Source organism: Lipotes vexillifer, unplaced genomic scaffold (assembly GCF_000442215.2).
Source record: "Lipotes vexillifer unplaced genomic scaffold, Lipotes_vexillifer_v1.1 scaffold1384, whole genome shotgun sequence".
Classification (NCBI taxonomy): Eukaryota; Metazoa; Chordata; class Mammalia; order Artiodactyla; family Lipotidae; genus Lipotes; species Lipotes vexillifer.
In genome coordinates this window covers 366,786-380,354 of record NW_006770989.1, presented here as the reverse complement: position 1 = coordinate 380,354, position 13,569 = coordinate 366,786, and the positions used below count along the sequence as shown (strand labels likewise).

At 49.5% G+C, this 13,569-nt stretch overlaps 1 protein-coding gene across 1 annotated transcript; it reads left to right on the top strand.

The window, feature by feature from the left end:
* Positions 1-4,991: 4,991 nt before the first annotated feature.
* Positions 4,992-12,859, top strand: RHOU (ras homolog family member U). Its single transcript, XM_007446465.1, has 3 exons — positions 4,992-5,252; positions 6,792-6,850; positions 12,163-12,859. The coding sequence occupies exons 1-3, from the start codon at positions 5,000-5,002 to the stop codon at positions 12,616-12,618; spliced, it is 768 nt and encodes a 255-aa protein (XP_007446527.1). The 5' UTR covers positions 4,992-4,999; the 3' UTR covers positions 12,619-12,859.
* Positions 12,860-13,569: the final 710 nt, after the last annotated feature.

The window sequence follows — 13,569 nt, the reverse complement described above, 5'->3', positions numbered from 1 at the left end:
TCATGTCAGTGGGAGCTCTTTTTGAGTAAAAAAAAAAAAAAAAAAAAAAAAAAAATTATTCATTCTAGTTACCAACAGGCAAGAGACAAAAGGACATCTGTAGACAGGGCCCCAATTTCAACATGCTGGATAATGTCCGTGACCCCCTCACCATAATGCTAGCTGATGAGAGAGTCTAGGGTCTGCAATTACTGACAAGGACCCACTGGTGGGCCAGCTGGTGGTCTGGTGACATTTATATGATTATCCCATCTTCTCTAGTGAAAAATGCCGACATTATTTTCCTTGTCAATTTTTTTTTTTCCCTAGGCTGGCATCACTGGTGGTAAAAAAGGACAAAGGAAGGGTACGTTCAGGGCCCAGTTAGGAAAACAGCCTCTCCAAGGCACAGGGGCAAGGAAGGGAAGCTTTCACGAGGTTGGGAGCTGCAGGGAACAGGGACACAGTCACTAAGCCTGTCCAGCTGAATCTGGTACAGGGCTCCAGTTGAAGCTTGTGAGAAAACCCGGTAGCCCTGCGGACATGGCCACCAGCCAGGCCATGAAAGGGAGCGCAAGGTGTGCTTTGTGGGGGCTGCAGCCTCTGTGGGTCCGGTGAACTCAGGCTGCTGTGAAGACGATGAGGCGGGCACAGAGCAGGAGGAGAGTAAAGGCGTGTCAGGCCCTGTGAGTCTGTCTGCCATCACGTGGAGCCATACGACAGGCCTCTACCTCCCAGTCCCCAGGGAGCTCCTCTCAGTGGACAGCCATAACCTGGAACACACAGAGAAGGATGCTTTGGGGAACAACAGCCCAGCCTCAGATCCCAGTTCCCCGACCAGGGATCAAACCCAGGCCCTTGGCAGTGAAAGTGAATAGTCTCAACCACTGGACCACCAGGGAATTCCCGAGAAGTAATTTTCTAACTGGTGGTCTCTTACAGGACATTTAAAAACCAAGGCACTGCTAAAGAAAAGAAGTTTCCTTCAGAGGTGAATGTGTCCAAGATAAAGGGTGATGGCTTGAAAAAAGAACAAACACCCATAGCTACACGACCCGTTAACACGAAAGATCCAGAAATCAGCCACTTTTGATTTGGTTCCCTGCTGTTACTTATTTATGGAAGATGAGTAAATAGTGAAATGTTATAAATAGTAAAAAAGAAAAAAAAAAGCTTTGTATTGAATTTGATGATGGAAATTACACCCTGGCAAAGAATGTATTAATCAGAAAATTATTTTAGTTTCTTTCTTGAATATGTCAAAAGATAGAAAAGCGAAAGGTACACAGTGTAAAGTCTATTGGCATGGTTTTTACTATATTAGTTCCAAAGTATAAATTCATGATAATTAGTGCATTTGAAAATTAGATACTCTTTGCTAGTAGAACAGGTAAAAGAGCTTTAGGGAAAAAATATACTAGAAAACGTGCTGGGGATAAAGAGTTTGGTGAAGCAAGGGTCATGCTTTTTTTTAGGAGATTAAGAGCAAGTGTCAGTAGGTTATTTTAACAAAGTGCTATGATAGTGATTAGGCATACGTTCACCAGTGTAAGGGCTCGGGTGTGGTGGGGGAATGTTCACAGCTGAGCTGGAGAGCCACGGAGGCACCAGAACTTAAGAGTGGAAGATTGCTTTTTGCCCACGTAAATGCCAGCATTTCCCAAATTTACCAAACCCAAGACACAAAGGAGACATTGCACCAACTATGCCGTCCTGGTGGATATAGATGGGGAGTACAGGAGGGGTAAGGCATTCTCAGAGAACAAAGAAATGGTCTTTCTTGTTAATTGCTGCAGGATTCATGTGTTCTAAAAATATTTTATAAAAGCATAAAACAGAAAACAGCAACCTACTACTTTCCCCACATGATGTAAAGTGTCGGGTATAAGGATGAACAAAATAAAGTCCCTGACCTCATGGGGCTTGAACGGGGAGACAGACAGTAAACAAACAAGAGAACGCATCATATGATTTACTGATCTGATTTACTGATTGATCGTACAGTTGGAGGGGCATCCACAGCCCCGGCCTTGGTCAGCACTGAGTTCCAGGCCATCTCCCTACCTCTGGACTTGGATATCACGGGCTGCAGAAAAGTCTTCTCATAGTGGGCAGTTAGTTCTGGGGCTTTTAAATAAGACTGCAGGGGGTTGATTAAATTGGATCTAGAAAGATGGGCCAAAACGAGTGGAGTGGGACAATATTCGACATAAAAAAGGGAGCAAAGCAAAGCTGGGGGCTACAGGATACAAAAACTACTATATAGCTAGAGGTCGGGGGAGACCCACATTTTGTAAGGCCTGAAGCTGATCACATTTGGAGGCCTTCTTTAAGAGAAAGGATAAAAATTTAAGGATAGAAAATTAGGTACAAAAATATTGATTTAAAATGAGACATGCATCACAATAAGCTATGCAATTTAAAAGGCCGACAAACACCATAAACTTCCAAAATATCCACAAGAAAACATTTAATAAACCACCTGATACACCTCAATCATACTATTTTTCCCACAGTTTTTGGCTACATACCCTCCCCCCAGCTTTACTGAGGTCTAGTTGACAATGAAAAATTGTACATATTTAAGGTGTACAACTTGATGATTTGATACATGTATATATTGTGAAATATTCAAGTGTGTGTGTGTGTGTGTGTGTGTGTGTGTGTGTGTGTGTTTTAAGAACACTCAAGATCCATGCTTAGCAGATACAAGCATACAATATTAACTCTAGTCACGTGGGTGTGCATTAGCTCTCCAGAATGTATTTATCTTGCATAACTGAAACTTTGTGTCTCTTGAACACAACCTCCCCCATACCCCTAGCTGCATGCCCTTTGACTACTTTTTCAATTTTGTAATGTGTTTTCTAGAGAAGAATGGAAATGTACTTATATACAGGTGACCTTGCTGTTTGTGGTACTGCGACAGCTTTGTGTCCTCACAAACACAGGAATTCACATCAATTCTATTTCCTGTGATTTTCTGCAAAAATGTATAGTGCATTTATAATCGTATATGCTTCAGTTAGAGTATATTCCTGAGGGGAGAGAACTTCCATTTTGCCCAGGTGTAGGTGAGAGAGCCAGCCCCCATCTAACAATACTATGTGTTTTATGATGGAAAGAATAGCCATAAACTACCGTCTGGCTTCAAGAAGCTATATCTAAACTCTGTGACTGCTTTGCTACTGGAACCTCCCGGTGCTGGGGAAAGTGGGAAAGTTCAGATGGATACCAGCAGTATACTGCATAGTAGGCACATTACTGGAGGTCATTCCTACACCTGGGTGGCTAGAAATAAGGTAAACTACACGTCGGAACTGAAAACCACACAGATACATCCCATCAGGGTCAAGGCTCATTCTTTGGGTCAGGCAAGTGCAAGTTTGGCCCCTTAAACTTTGCTCCCTTGTCTCCTTCCTTCCCTCACCTTGGTCCTGGCTCTGTATCCATTAAACACAAATGAAATGTCTCCCCAACTTTACTTTACTTTGGCTTGATCCTCAGAATGTCCACTGCCACATCAAAGCTTCTCCGTATGAGAAGTTAGAGTTGAAAGAGATAGTGGGATTAATTGGTGGTGGTTAAAATATATGATTTTGAAAAATTTACAAAAACATAACCACGTGCTCACGCTGCTAGGGCCCCCAGGGCCTTGGAGAGGTTCTCTGCAAATGAGGGGCCATGGATTCAAGCCTCCAGCCTCTTGGTAAATCCACCTCTGCATTCCAACTACAGCCACACTTCCAAGGCTGAGTTTATCACTCTGTCTTGTTTTTGCTTTCAAGGACACTGGGTAAGAACTCAGGCTCTGGAACCAGACTACTTGAATCCTGGCACTCCCAATTCCTCGCTTGTGGGACCTCAGCATTTTATCTAGTATCTCTGTGCCTCAGATTTTCTCATCCTATACCCATAAGATGGGTATAAGTAATGATAAGATGACAGGAATTAGCTCATGCAGAGTGCTTACCAGTGTCTGGCACGTAAGAAAGGATCGATGTTTATTAGCTACTGTAACTTTTATTATTAGTATCACCATTCGTGTTCACAGTATGTGCCTCTTCCCACACCACAGTTCAAACCCCGAGGAGCCTTTGTGTCCGGACTAGGCCCAGAAAGGCTTCCCTGTCTTTCCGGATGGATTGCTGACTAGATGTAGAGGAAGGAGTCACAGATAAAACGGATTCCCGCCCCCCTCCCCATAATACTAACGTCACCACATTACATTTAAGCAAATGGAGGAATTGGGGCTATAAAGACATTTGCTGGTTCAGGGCACGCCAAAGAGAAAGTCACACGAGCATTAACAAAGGACTTGACGTTCTTTTGCTCCCAAATGATAGAATACATTACTTTGGAAGAAGAAAAACCACACGACGGGCAGCGTCTAGACCTTAAACGAAAAGTTGGCTGTTAATTCAGCCTCCTTCCGACGACTGTCCCTAAGGCATTTCACTGCCCCCCTCGGGTGCAGCGATGTGGCCGAGGAGGCCGGGACCGCGTGGAGAAGGGGGCGAGGGGCGCGCGGCCGGGAGGAGCCTGGCCGCCGGCCGCGTGGGCGCAGGAGGCGGGACCGCGGGCCTCTAGGCGGTGGCGTCAGTGTCGGCGCCGGGAGGAGCTCCCTTCTGCCGGCCCGGCTCCTCGGCGCCGCCCCAATCGGGCGTCCGGGGGCCCCCCGGCGGCTGTCTGGGTCCCCCGCCCGCGGCCGCGGCCCCGCCCCCCGCGCGCCCGGCTCCGGCTCGAGCGCAGAGCGCGGCGCGCAGGCGGGGGCGCTGTGGGCCCGGCGCGGGGAACGAACGGCCGCCCCGCCTCCTCCCCGCGCCCGCCCCCAGCGCGCCTGGCCGCCGGGAAGCGGGAGGAGACAGCGCGGGGCCCCGCGCCGCTCTGCCCGCAGTCCTCGGCCGCGGAACGGAACCGGCGCCGCACGAGCCCGAGTCCAGCCCGAGCCGCCCGGCCGCCTTTGTCTGCACCGCGCGCCTGGGTCGGGGACAGCTCCCCCCGCGGCGGGCGCGGGCCGATGCCCCCGCAGCAGGGGGACCCCGCGTTCCCGGGCCGCTGCGAGGCGCCGCCCGTGCCGCCCCGCCGGGAGCGTGGGGGGCGCGGGCCCGGGGCGCCAGGGGGCCGGGGGCGCGCTGGCGGCGCGGAGGGGCGCGGCGTCAAGTGCGTGCTGGTCGGCGACGGCGCGGTGGGCAAGACCAGCCTGGTGGTGAGCTACACCACCAACGGCTACCCCACCGAGTACATCCCCACCGCCTTCGACAACTTCTCAGGTGAGCGGGGCCGGGGGCGGGGGCCTGCGGGGAGCGCGGGGCCGCGGGGACCCGGAGCCCTAACCCGGGCGCGGGGAGCGGCGGTCGCCTCGCCATTCAGGGGCAGACGGTGGGGTCTAACAGGTCGCGCCCAGGTGGCCTGGTCAGTTTCCTGGGTAGAGAAGTTGCGTCAGGTCGACGTTGCTGGCGCTGCTGCCGGGTTTCGATCGGAAGGCGACACGCAGGTGCCATTACCTGTGGCCCGAGGGTCCGTCCTTTCCTGTTGGTGGCTCCCCTCCCAAGGGCGTCTCCACTTTAAAGAGCCGCGGAGACGGGGGAAGAGAGTGGATTTAGTGGAAATGGCACTAGAAGCACTAGGGAGGGCAGAGGTTTGGATTAAACCTGGAGAGTAAACACAGCTTCTTCCCACCGAGCCCCATCGCTTCCCCTGCCCCCGCTCCCACCGCCCCCATGGGCTCTGTTTCTGAGTCTTAGTATCTTTTCAGTATCTCTTTAAGCTACTGAAAGCTCTTATGTGTGCAGTGCTATGTCATTTGGTCTGGTAGCTACCAAGATAAAGGAGTCCTTACTCTTGATTTTTCAAGTCTTTTTGAAATTTAAGAAAAAGTTAAAATCCATGGAAGCTAGGGTGAAACACTTTCTTTTTTTTTTAAAGCACACACACACACACACACACACACACACACACACTCTCACACACAAGCTTCTCGATCTTTTGGAAAGTCATGATGGCAAGGACTTCCTTTCATCCACCAGGAAGGCACCCTAGGTAAAGCAGTGCTGGGCTACTGGGTTTCCCACCTAAACGATATTGTTTTTTTCCTCCTCCCAACTGAGTAGTGTAAACATGTATAAACAATTTAGAAAGTTGTATTGAGGCAAAATGAGTACTTCATTCAAATAGAAACCTCAGAGCAGCGCCCTGATGCAGGCCCCTCCCCAGATACCCCTTCCCAGTGGAAAGGTGGGAACGGTTTTCTTTCCTTTCCTTTTCTCTTTTAATCCGCTCTTTGAGCTGACATGGAGAGATAAGCTGTGCCCTCTTTTATAAGCAGGACAATGCGGGCAGTCTGTGTTTGCACGTGTTCTCAAAACAAGCCACACTTTTATGATAAACCCCAAAGTCACCGAACGTTTCCCAAGGGAAAACAGAATTATTTGTGAGATTTTCCACTGACTTAAAGCTGCAAGGTTGGTTCCCACTTACCCCCCAGTGTTGTTTTTGGGTCTTTTGAAACAAGTGTGACAGGAAAATAAATCTTCTGGGGCTGGGAGAAAAGCGCAGGCCCTTCTGGGTGCCATCAAAGCTTCTGGCCTCCTGCCTTCTCTGGGGCAGGGAGCGAATTGCCCGCCCTGCAGGTTTGGGTGCAAAAATGCCTCACGGGCCTCTTTGTTTTAGGCAAGTCTTGAATTCATTGGGGACCCAGAATAGGAGCTGAAGGGTTTGGCGTGAGAATGGTCATACAAATTAAAACTATTATTCTTCTGGAAAAGGTTAAAAGAGACCCCCCTGACAGTCCTTTTGGTCTTATTTTTAAGCTGTGGTTTCCGTGGATGGGCGGCCAGTGAGACTCCAGCTCTGTGACACTGCAGGACAGGTCAGTATCACATCGCTGCTCAGTGCTGGGCGAGGACAGGGCCTTTTAAAGCCCTTCACCCCCGCCCCAGCTGGGCCATTCTAGAGCCCCACCCCCATGTATGGCCCCTCGCAGAGGGTGGTGGTGGGGACACAGAGCTCCGTGCCAATAAAACAGGGTTTGGCCCGGCTCTGTGTGGGCAGGATGGGGGAAACGGGGTCAAGAGAGGTTCTTATTCTGCTGGGAATTTCTGATCTTATTTACTTTCTGGTGTTTATTAAAAATTATCAATGTTGCTTTGTGCTCATTTCTCCAAGTAAGTTGGCCGTAGCTTACGATCATTTTATTAAAGGTCAGCAAGCCAGATACTTAATAAACTTACCCAAGAAGAAGATGGAGTTCACGTCGGTAAGTGTTAATGTTTCCCTTCCTGAGCATGGTTGGACTTGGCTGCGGTTGCTCCCATCCCTTGAAGCAGAGATACAGCGGCCCAGGCTGTCCTGAGCTGGAGGAATGAATGAGCCAGGACCTGATCCTTCCGAATCGCGAACATTTATTCCTGTCTTGGCCAGGCACTTGGACAAGGCAGCCAGGGAGCTGGTGGGAAGCCCCAGTGTGAGGTCCCCTTTGGGGTGTCCCTGAAGAGCTCCAGGGACCCCGGTCCCCCCGAATGGTGCTCACGTCACTGAGTTCTCACCGTGCTCTGTGAGGGCCCAGGGTGCCGTCTCTTGAGTTTGCCAAAGTGACAAGTTACTAAGCATGTAGTCTCTCCAGCACTTGAGAAAGTGCCGGGGTACTTTGTTGGCAGGTAAAAGTGCCCACTTCACTTCTGAGGTGTCACACGACCATATACATTAAAGAAGAACCTGGCTTTCCAGTGTCCCCAAGGACCTCCTCCAAACCAGGGCTTCTCAGTTACTCACCCACTTGGGACAGCAAATTCAGTCAGGGCTTTGTTTTTCAAACCTCGATGTGACACAAGACTGGGCAGCCTTAATCCCCAGCAGAACGCTGGTTTGGCGGTGGCCACGGTGGCACACGTCATAGCCAAGCCTCTTCTGCTCTGTCCTGACCCTTCCACTGGGGCTTCCCAGTTTCCCCTTCATGGGGAGCAGAAAAAACCAACCGGTCTGCATTTTCTTGCCTGTGGAAAAGAAAAATCAAAGAACACAGGCTCTTCTAATATTTAATCTTTCTGGATGCCCTGCTGCTATTTATAATGAAAGCTTAATTGCTTTATATAAAGTGAGAATGTTTTTCCTGCCTCGGGTCAGATTTTCTGATCTTTAAAATGAAGGTCGGGACTTCCCTGGAGGTCCAGTGGTTGAGACTCTGGGCTTCCGACGTGGGGAGCGTGGGTTCGATCCTAGGATCCCGCATGCCGTACAGCACGGCCAAAAAATAAAATAAACTGAGGGTCGAGTAGCGCCTCCATAAACAGAGGCCTCCCCGTGGTAGCAAGATGTGGCAGCTGAACAGCCCAAGAATAAGACAGAAGGCAGGAAAACTCAAGACACCAAAGGGTGTGCTTATCTGGGGCCCTTTAGGGAGGAGCAGGCAGCCCAGTGCAGGCAGCTGCCCACCGCTGGCTCGCCTGTCAGGTGTTGGTTTTGCTGGCAGACATGGCTTCCTGGGCTGAGGTTCCCTGCCTCATGCCTGCTTGGTGCCTGGCACCAAGAGTGGGGCTTATTCACGGTTTGTAGAATGGATCAATAAATAAATGGAGTGCTGGGTCCTGGGGGAGGCAAACTTAAGTCATGGGCTCGCTGCTCAACAGACTTACAGTCTACCTGTTAGGAGAACTTGTGAAAGAAACCAGTGAGGTTACAGGAGGAGGACAGCAAAGTCAGCTCAAGGGGCAGGATGGGTAGACCCAGGAGGAAAATCTCCGAGCAATTTTGAAAGAGGAATAGGTCTTTTACCAGGAACACTATGTAGAAATGATCCTGAATTATCAAGAAAGAATTTAATTTTTTCCTTAATAGGGTCTGTTTCAAAGTCAGGGCATCAGGAGAATCATTTTAGACTTATTTTCATGGAAAAGGTTCATAATTCGGGAAATGGAAAGGTTTTGGTGCAAGTTGGTAAGCTTTATTTGGAAATTATCCTACTGATCTCCCAGCAGTTATTTTTGTTTGTTTGTTTGTTTTCTTAATAGATCCATTGTTTTATTTATTTACTTAATTTTGGCTGTGTTGGGTCTTCGTTGCTGGGCACAGGCTTTCTCCAGTTGCGGCGAGCGGGGGCTGCTCTCTCTTGCGGGGCATGGGCTTCTCATGGCGGTGGCTTCTCTTGTTGCGGAGCACAGGCTCTAGGCATGTGGGCTTCAGTAGCTGTGGCACGTGAGCTCAGTAGTTGTGGCTCACGGGCTCTAGAGCGCAGGCTCAGTAGTTGTGGTTTGCGGGCTCAGTAGTTGTGCCTCGTGGGCTCTAGAGTGCAGGCTCAGTAGCTGTGGCGCATGGGCCTAGTTGCTCCGTGGCATGCCGGATCTTCCTGAACCAGGGCTCGAACCCGGGACCTCTGCATTGGCAGGCGGATTCTTAACCACTGTGCCACCAGGGAAGCCCTCCCAGCAGTTTTTTTTGTTGAGATTCACAGTATTTCTTACCTGATTAGTAAGTATGTCTAATTGTGTAAGGAATGAGGCCAACCGTCTGCAGATTTGTAGAAAACCAGCTTCAAAACCTATTTGTGAAAAATACACAGCTGGTGAGATAAAGTCAATTTTTTCCGTCTCCCCAAGTATCAGTATTTGCTTTGACCAGAAGCAAAGTTGGGCAAGGCAGTAGTCCTTTCCTACCCTCCCTACTCCAGATCTGATAAACTACCTTTTAAGGGACTTGATTTGACACGTGCCATATTTCCTTCGTGTTGTCCCAGCCCGTGGCACTGCGCCCACCCCCACAGGCAGTTGTCATGGTAGCTTCCTGAGGACACAGCAACTCGAGCGACCTCCTTTGCAAAGTCCCAGAGAATGTGAGCACCGGTGGCCGTCGCCTAGGGACCAAACGCAGGTTTCACATAGCAGCTGAGAGCTGGGTAAATAACTAGAAATCGCTTCTTGTGCCTTGGGGTTTTCTTGTTGGGGGCTCAGTGAGCATGTAAGACGTTAAAAGGAGTTTTCAATGCTGTGGAAATTTCACTGTGATCAATTTCACGCCAGGTGAAATTGATCAGACAGAGAGTGACCAATAGCAGGTGAAAACCCTTCAGCCTTTTGAACCGTGAGGCACTTGGGGAAATCTTTATACTCAAAAAGGAGAAGAAATCCGACTGCAGCTTGACCAGCACTGCTGTCCAGCGGCCTGTCAATCCCACCCGGCCCTGCCCTGCCCTGCCCTGAATCCCAGGCACATCTCTGGGCCTCAGAACATGTTTCCTTGAGGGTCCATTACAGTTGGCCTTCCTTATCACATGTATGTGTGCTGCATTTATTTCAGCAGATAGCTAAGATTTCTGGTCAGCAGGGTTTAATTTCTGCCTTGCTTCCCGAGTCCCTCAGCCAGAACCTCCAGAGGTCTGGGAGCCAGATTGCTAAAGCCCGGTCACAAGGCCTGGGCCTGTGCTCACCTTTCTTTTTATTGGTAACGCAACTCCAGATCCAGGGCCCAGCAGGTGCAATCACTGCCAGCAGTGCGGGCAACGCCTCCGTCCTGTGCTTCTTCTTGCAGGGCTCCGAGAACAGAGGGAATGTTTCATTAAAAGGTCCTCGTGGCTGGGCCGTGGGCCACCTGGATGGGTTTCTGTGTTTCTTCTTTCAGCACAAAGTTGGCACTAAGAAATCCAGGTCTTTTTTCCTTCCTTCTTTCTTTCTTTCTTTCTTTCTAACTTTTGCATATAGAAGTCGGAGAAGTGGCAGTGACACGGAGAGATGCCGTATTCCTTCCTGAGGAAGGACTTTAATATTGGTTGACTTTAATATTGTTACTTGGTTGTTGCCCCACAAACTGAAATACGGAGCCTCAGATGAGGAAAGTGAACTCAAATAAAAAGATCCAGGCTTCCCTTATCCCTAGAAAAAGGCCACAGATGCAGCATAACATGCACGTAAATAATAGTTCGTAAATAATCATATGTGTCAACTGAGCGGCAGAAACCTGGGTGACGTTTACCTTTTCCTTGCTGCTGGGAATCTATTTGTCACCTTATGCCGGAGGATGGTTGGCACCCATATATAGAAATTTCAAATAGAAATGAGATGATGTAAATATTTTCCTAGAAGAGAGATGAGTGAAAGCTTTCAGTTAGCTAAATATGGTGCTGCAGGGGACTCTAGGGTATTTGATATAAAGAAACACTGATTTGGAGACAGATGTCCCTACAAGGGCTGAGGCCATGTCTGTCTGTCCCCAGCCAAATCCCCTGGAGTCTGGTGTCTGATGCGTGGTGCCTGGAGTCCCACATGCATCTCTGTTAGTGAGTGAGTGCGGCACGGCCTTCAGCAGCATGGTGGGTGGTTGGTTTATATAATCAACTCTAACTTGTTCCATCCAGTTCTCTATCCCTCAGAAGTTGGGTGGGTACACCCTTTCTCTGGTTCTTTATCCTCCCAAAGCATCATGCGTGGAGGCCTCTGGGATTCATGGAGAGAAAAGAAGGGGAGGGAAAGTAAGAGAAAAGGAGGGAGGGAGAAAAAGATAAATCGAGAAGAAAGTGTTATATCCAGCAAGTGTGAGACTGTATTCACCAGTGTTGTATGTGACATTGAGAGGCACACATTCTCTGGATCCCTAATGAGAGTGGCCAAGTCCAGGTCCTCAACTCCGGACCTGTGTCTGATTCCCATGATTCTGCACCGCGTGTGCCCTGAATGTGCCCTCGGTGTGCACAGCGCAGATGGGATGGAACAGGCATGGCTCATCGCTGCCGTGAGGATGGGCAGGGATGGGTCCTTACAGAGGCGCTGGGTTCACAGACTGGGGTCCCCTGGAGTCAGGGTGGAGCCCCAAGGATCGGCGTGGGTACTGTGTACGTTTTAAGAGCCTGACTAAGTACCGGAGTTGAAGGAGTGGGTCTGAGTTACTCTGTGCTGAAGCCTAGAGAAAGTAAATTTTATTTTGAAAATCCATCTAATTTAAGGACCTTTTCTATGGTAAATTGCAAGTAGGTCTAGAGCATCAAGGAAAATGTTGAGCACGTCGGGCAGGTTTCCAGGGGCTGGGAGCATTGCCCCACTTGGCAGCAGGGGCCTTTCGAGGACTCTGGCTCTTCCTTCCATCTCTCGTGGGCTTTCTGTTACCTGCCAGACCCTTTCCAGAAAAATGTTCAAACGGTCTTTGTGCTGTTGAGAACTGATGTAAAAGATAACGTTTGGGTGCTTGGCTCGCTTGCAGGATGAGTTTGACAAGCTCCGGCCTCTGTGCTACACGAGCGCCGACATCTTCCTCCTGTGCTTCAGTGTCGTGGGCCCCTCCTCCTTCCAGAACGTCAGTGAGAAATGGGTGCCGGAGATTCGCTGCCACTGTCCCAAAGCCCCCATCATCCTCGTGGGGACGCAGTCGGATCTCAGAGAAGACGTCAAAGTCCTCATCGAGCTGGACAAATGCAAAGAGAAACCCGTGCCCGAGGAGGCGGCCAGGTTGTGCGCTGAGGAGATCAAAGCCGCCTCCTACATCGAGTGCTCGGCCTTGACTCAGAAGAACCTCAAAGAGGTCTTTGATGCAGCCATCGTCGCCGGAATCCAGTACTCGGACTCTCAGCAGCAGCCCAAGAAGTCCAAGAGCAGGACTCCGGACAAGATGAAGACCCTGTCCAAGTCCTGGTGGAAGAAGTATTGCTGCTTTGTATGATGCTGGTGGGGCCCCGACGGGCTGCGCCCCGACGGACTCCGCACGAGAGGCTACACCAGCTGAAACGACTCCTTTGACCGTGTAGAACCTGTGTAGAGAATGCGCGTGGATGTGGATTATAGGAGATGCTCCAATGTATGTATCCTTCCTTGCCTTTGACCTTCTCGTTTGTTTGAGCTGAGGGATGAGATACTTATGCAAGAGATTTTTGAAGTAAGTTAAGCGTTTGTCATGACTCTGGGAATTTAGAGCTCTAGACCTTTGGATTAATTTATATCTAATATGAAAAGGCACCTCAGATCTGGGCGTCCAGAGTGGAATTTTGCCACGAGATAATGCACAGAAGAACAAAGAGGAAATGGCATGGTTAGCCGACCCTTGATTGAGGGCCAGCTACGGTCAGAGTAACTCTTAGCTTTGAAACCTCATACTTTTTCCCCCTTTTTTTAAGGAGCAAAAATCTGAGAAAAAAAAGAGAGAGACCTCTGCCTATAAAACCTCAAATCAGTCACTTTGGTTGTATTCTTATACCTGGTTGCTTAAGATTTAAAAGCAACCAACAAAAAAACATGCCACTAACTATGGTGCTGTGTAGACCAAAAAGAAAAAGTTGTTGATGGGAGTTTTTCATCCTGAGACCGTATCGACAGCCAAAGTGCCATGAGGAGTGTAGCAAGTGATAGCTCTGTTTTCTTTAGGGAGTGATTCACGTTGAGCTCAGAGCATGGTATTTGCTGTCATACACATGAGCCAACTGCCTGAACCTCTGTGATGACAGCGCTCAGGAGACCTGTCGGGGTTGTCTCTAACCTTCTAGGCTTCCTTGCCCCATCTTCAGGGGGCGTGAACCCTCTTGCAAGGCCTGTAGCAGGCAGATGTTTGGGGGACACAAAATGTCCCTATTTTCCTTAAGTCAGCGTAAAGGTACCTCTTTGTGTACGCACGCAAACA

Excerpts from the sequence above, each read along its gene's own strand:
- RHOU (XM_007446465.1), top strand. The coding sequence starts at position 5,000 with ATGCCCCCGCAGCAGGGGGACCCCGCGTTCCCGGGCCGCTGCGAGGCG. Across the intron at positions 5,253-6,791 it reads CGCCTTCGACAACTTCTCAG|CTGTGGTTTCCGTGGATGGG; the intron begins GTGAGCGGGGCC and ends CTTATTTTTAAG. Across the intron at positions 6,851-12,162 it reads TCTGTGACACTGCAGGACAG|GATGAGTTTGACAAGCTCCG; the intron begins GTCAGTATCACA and ends GCTCGCTTGCAG.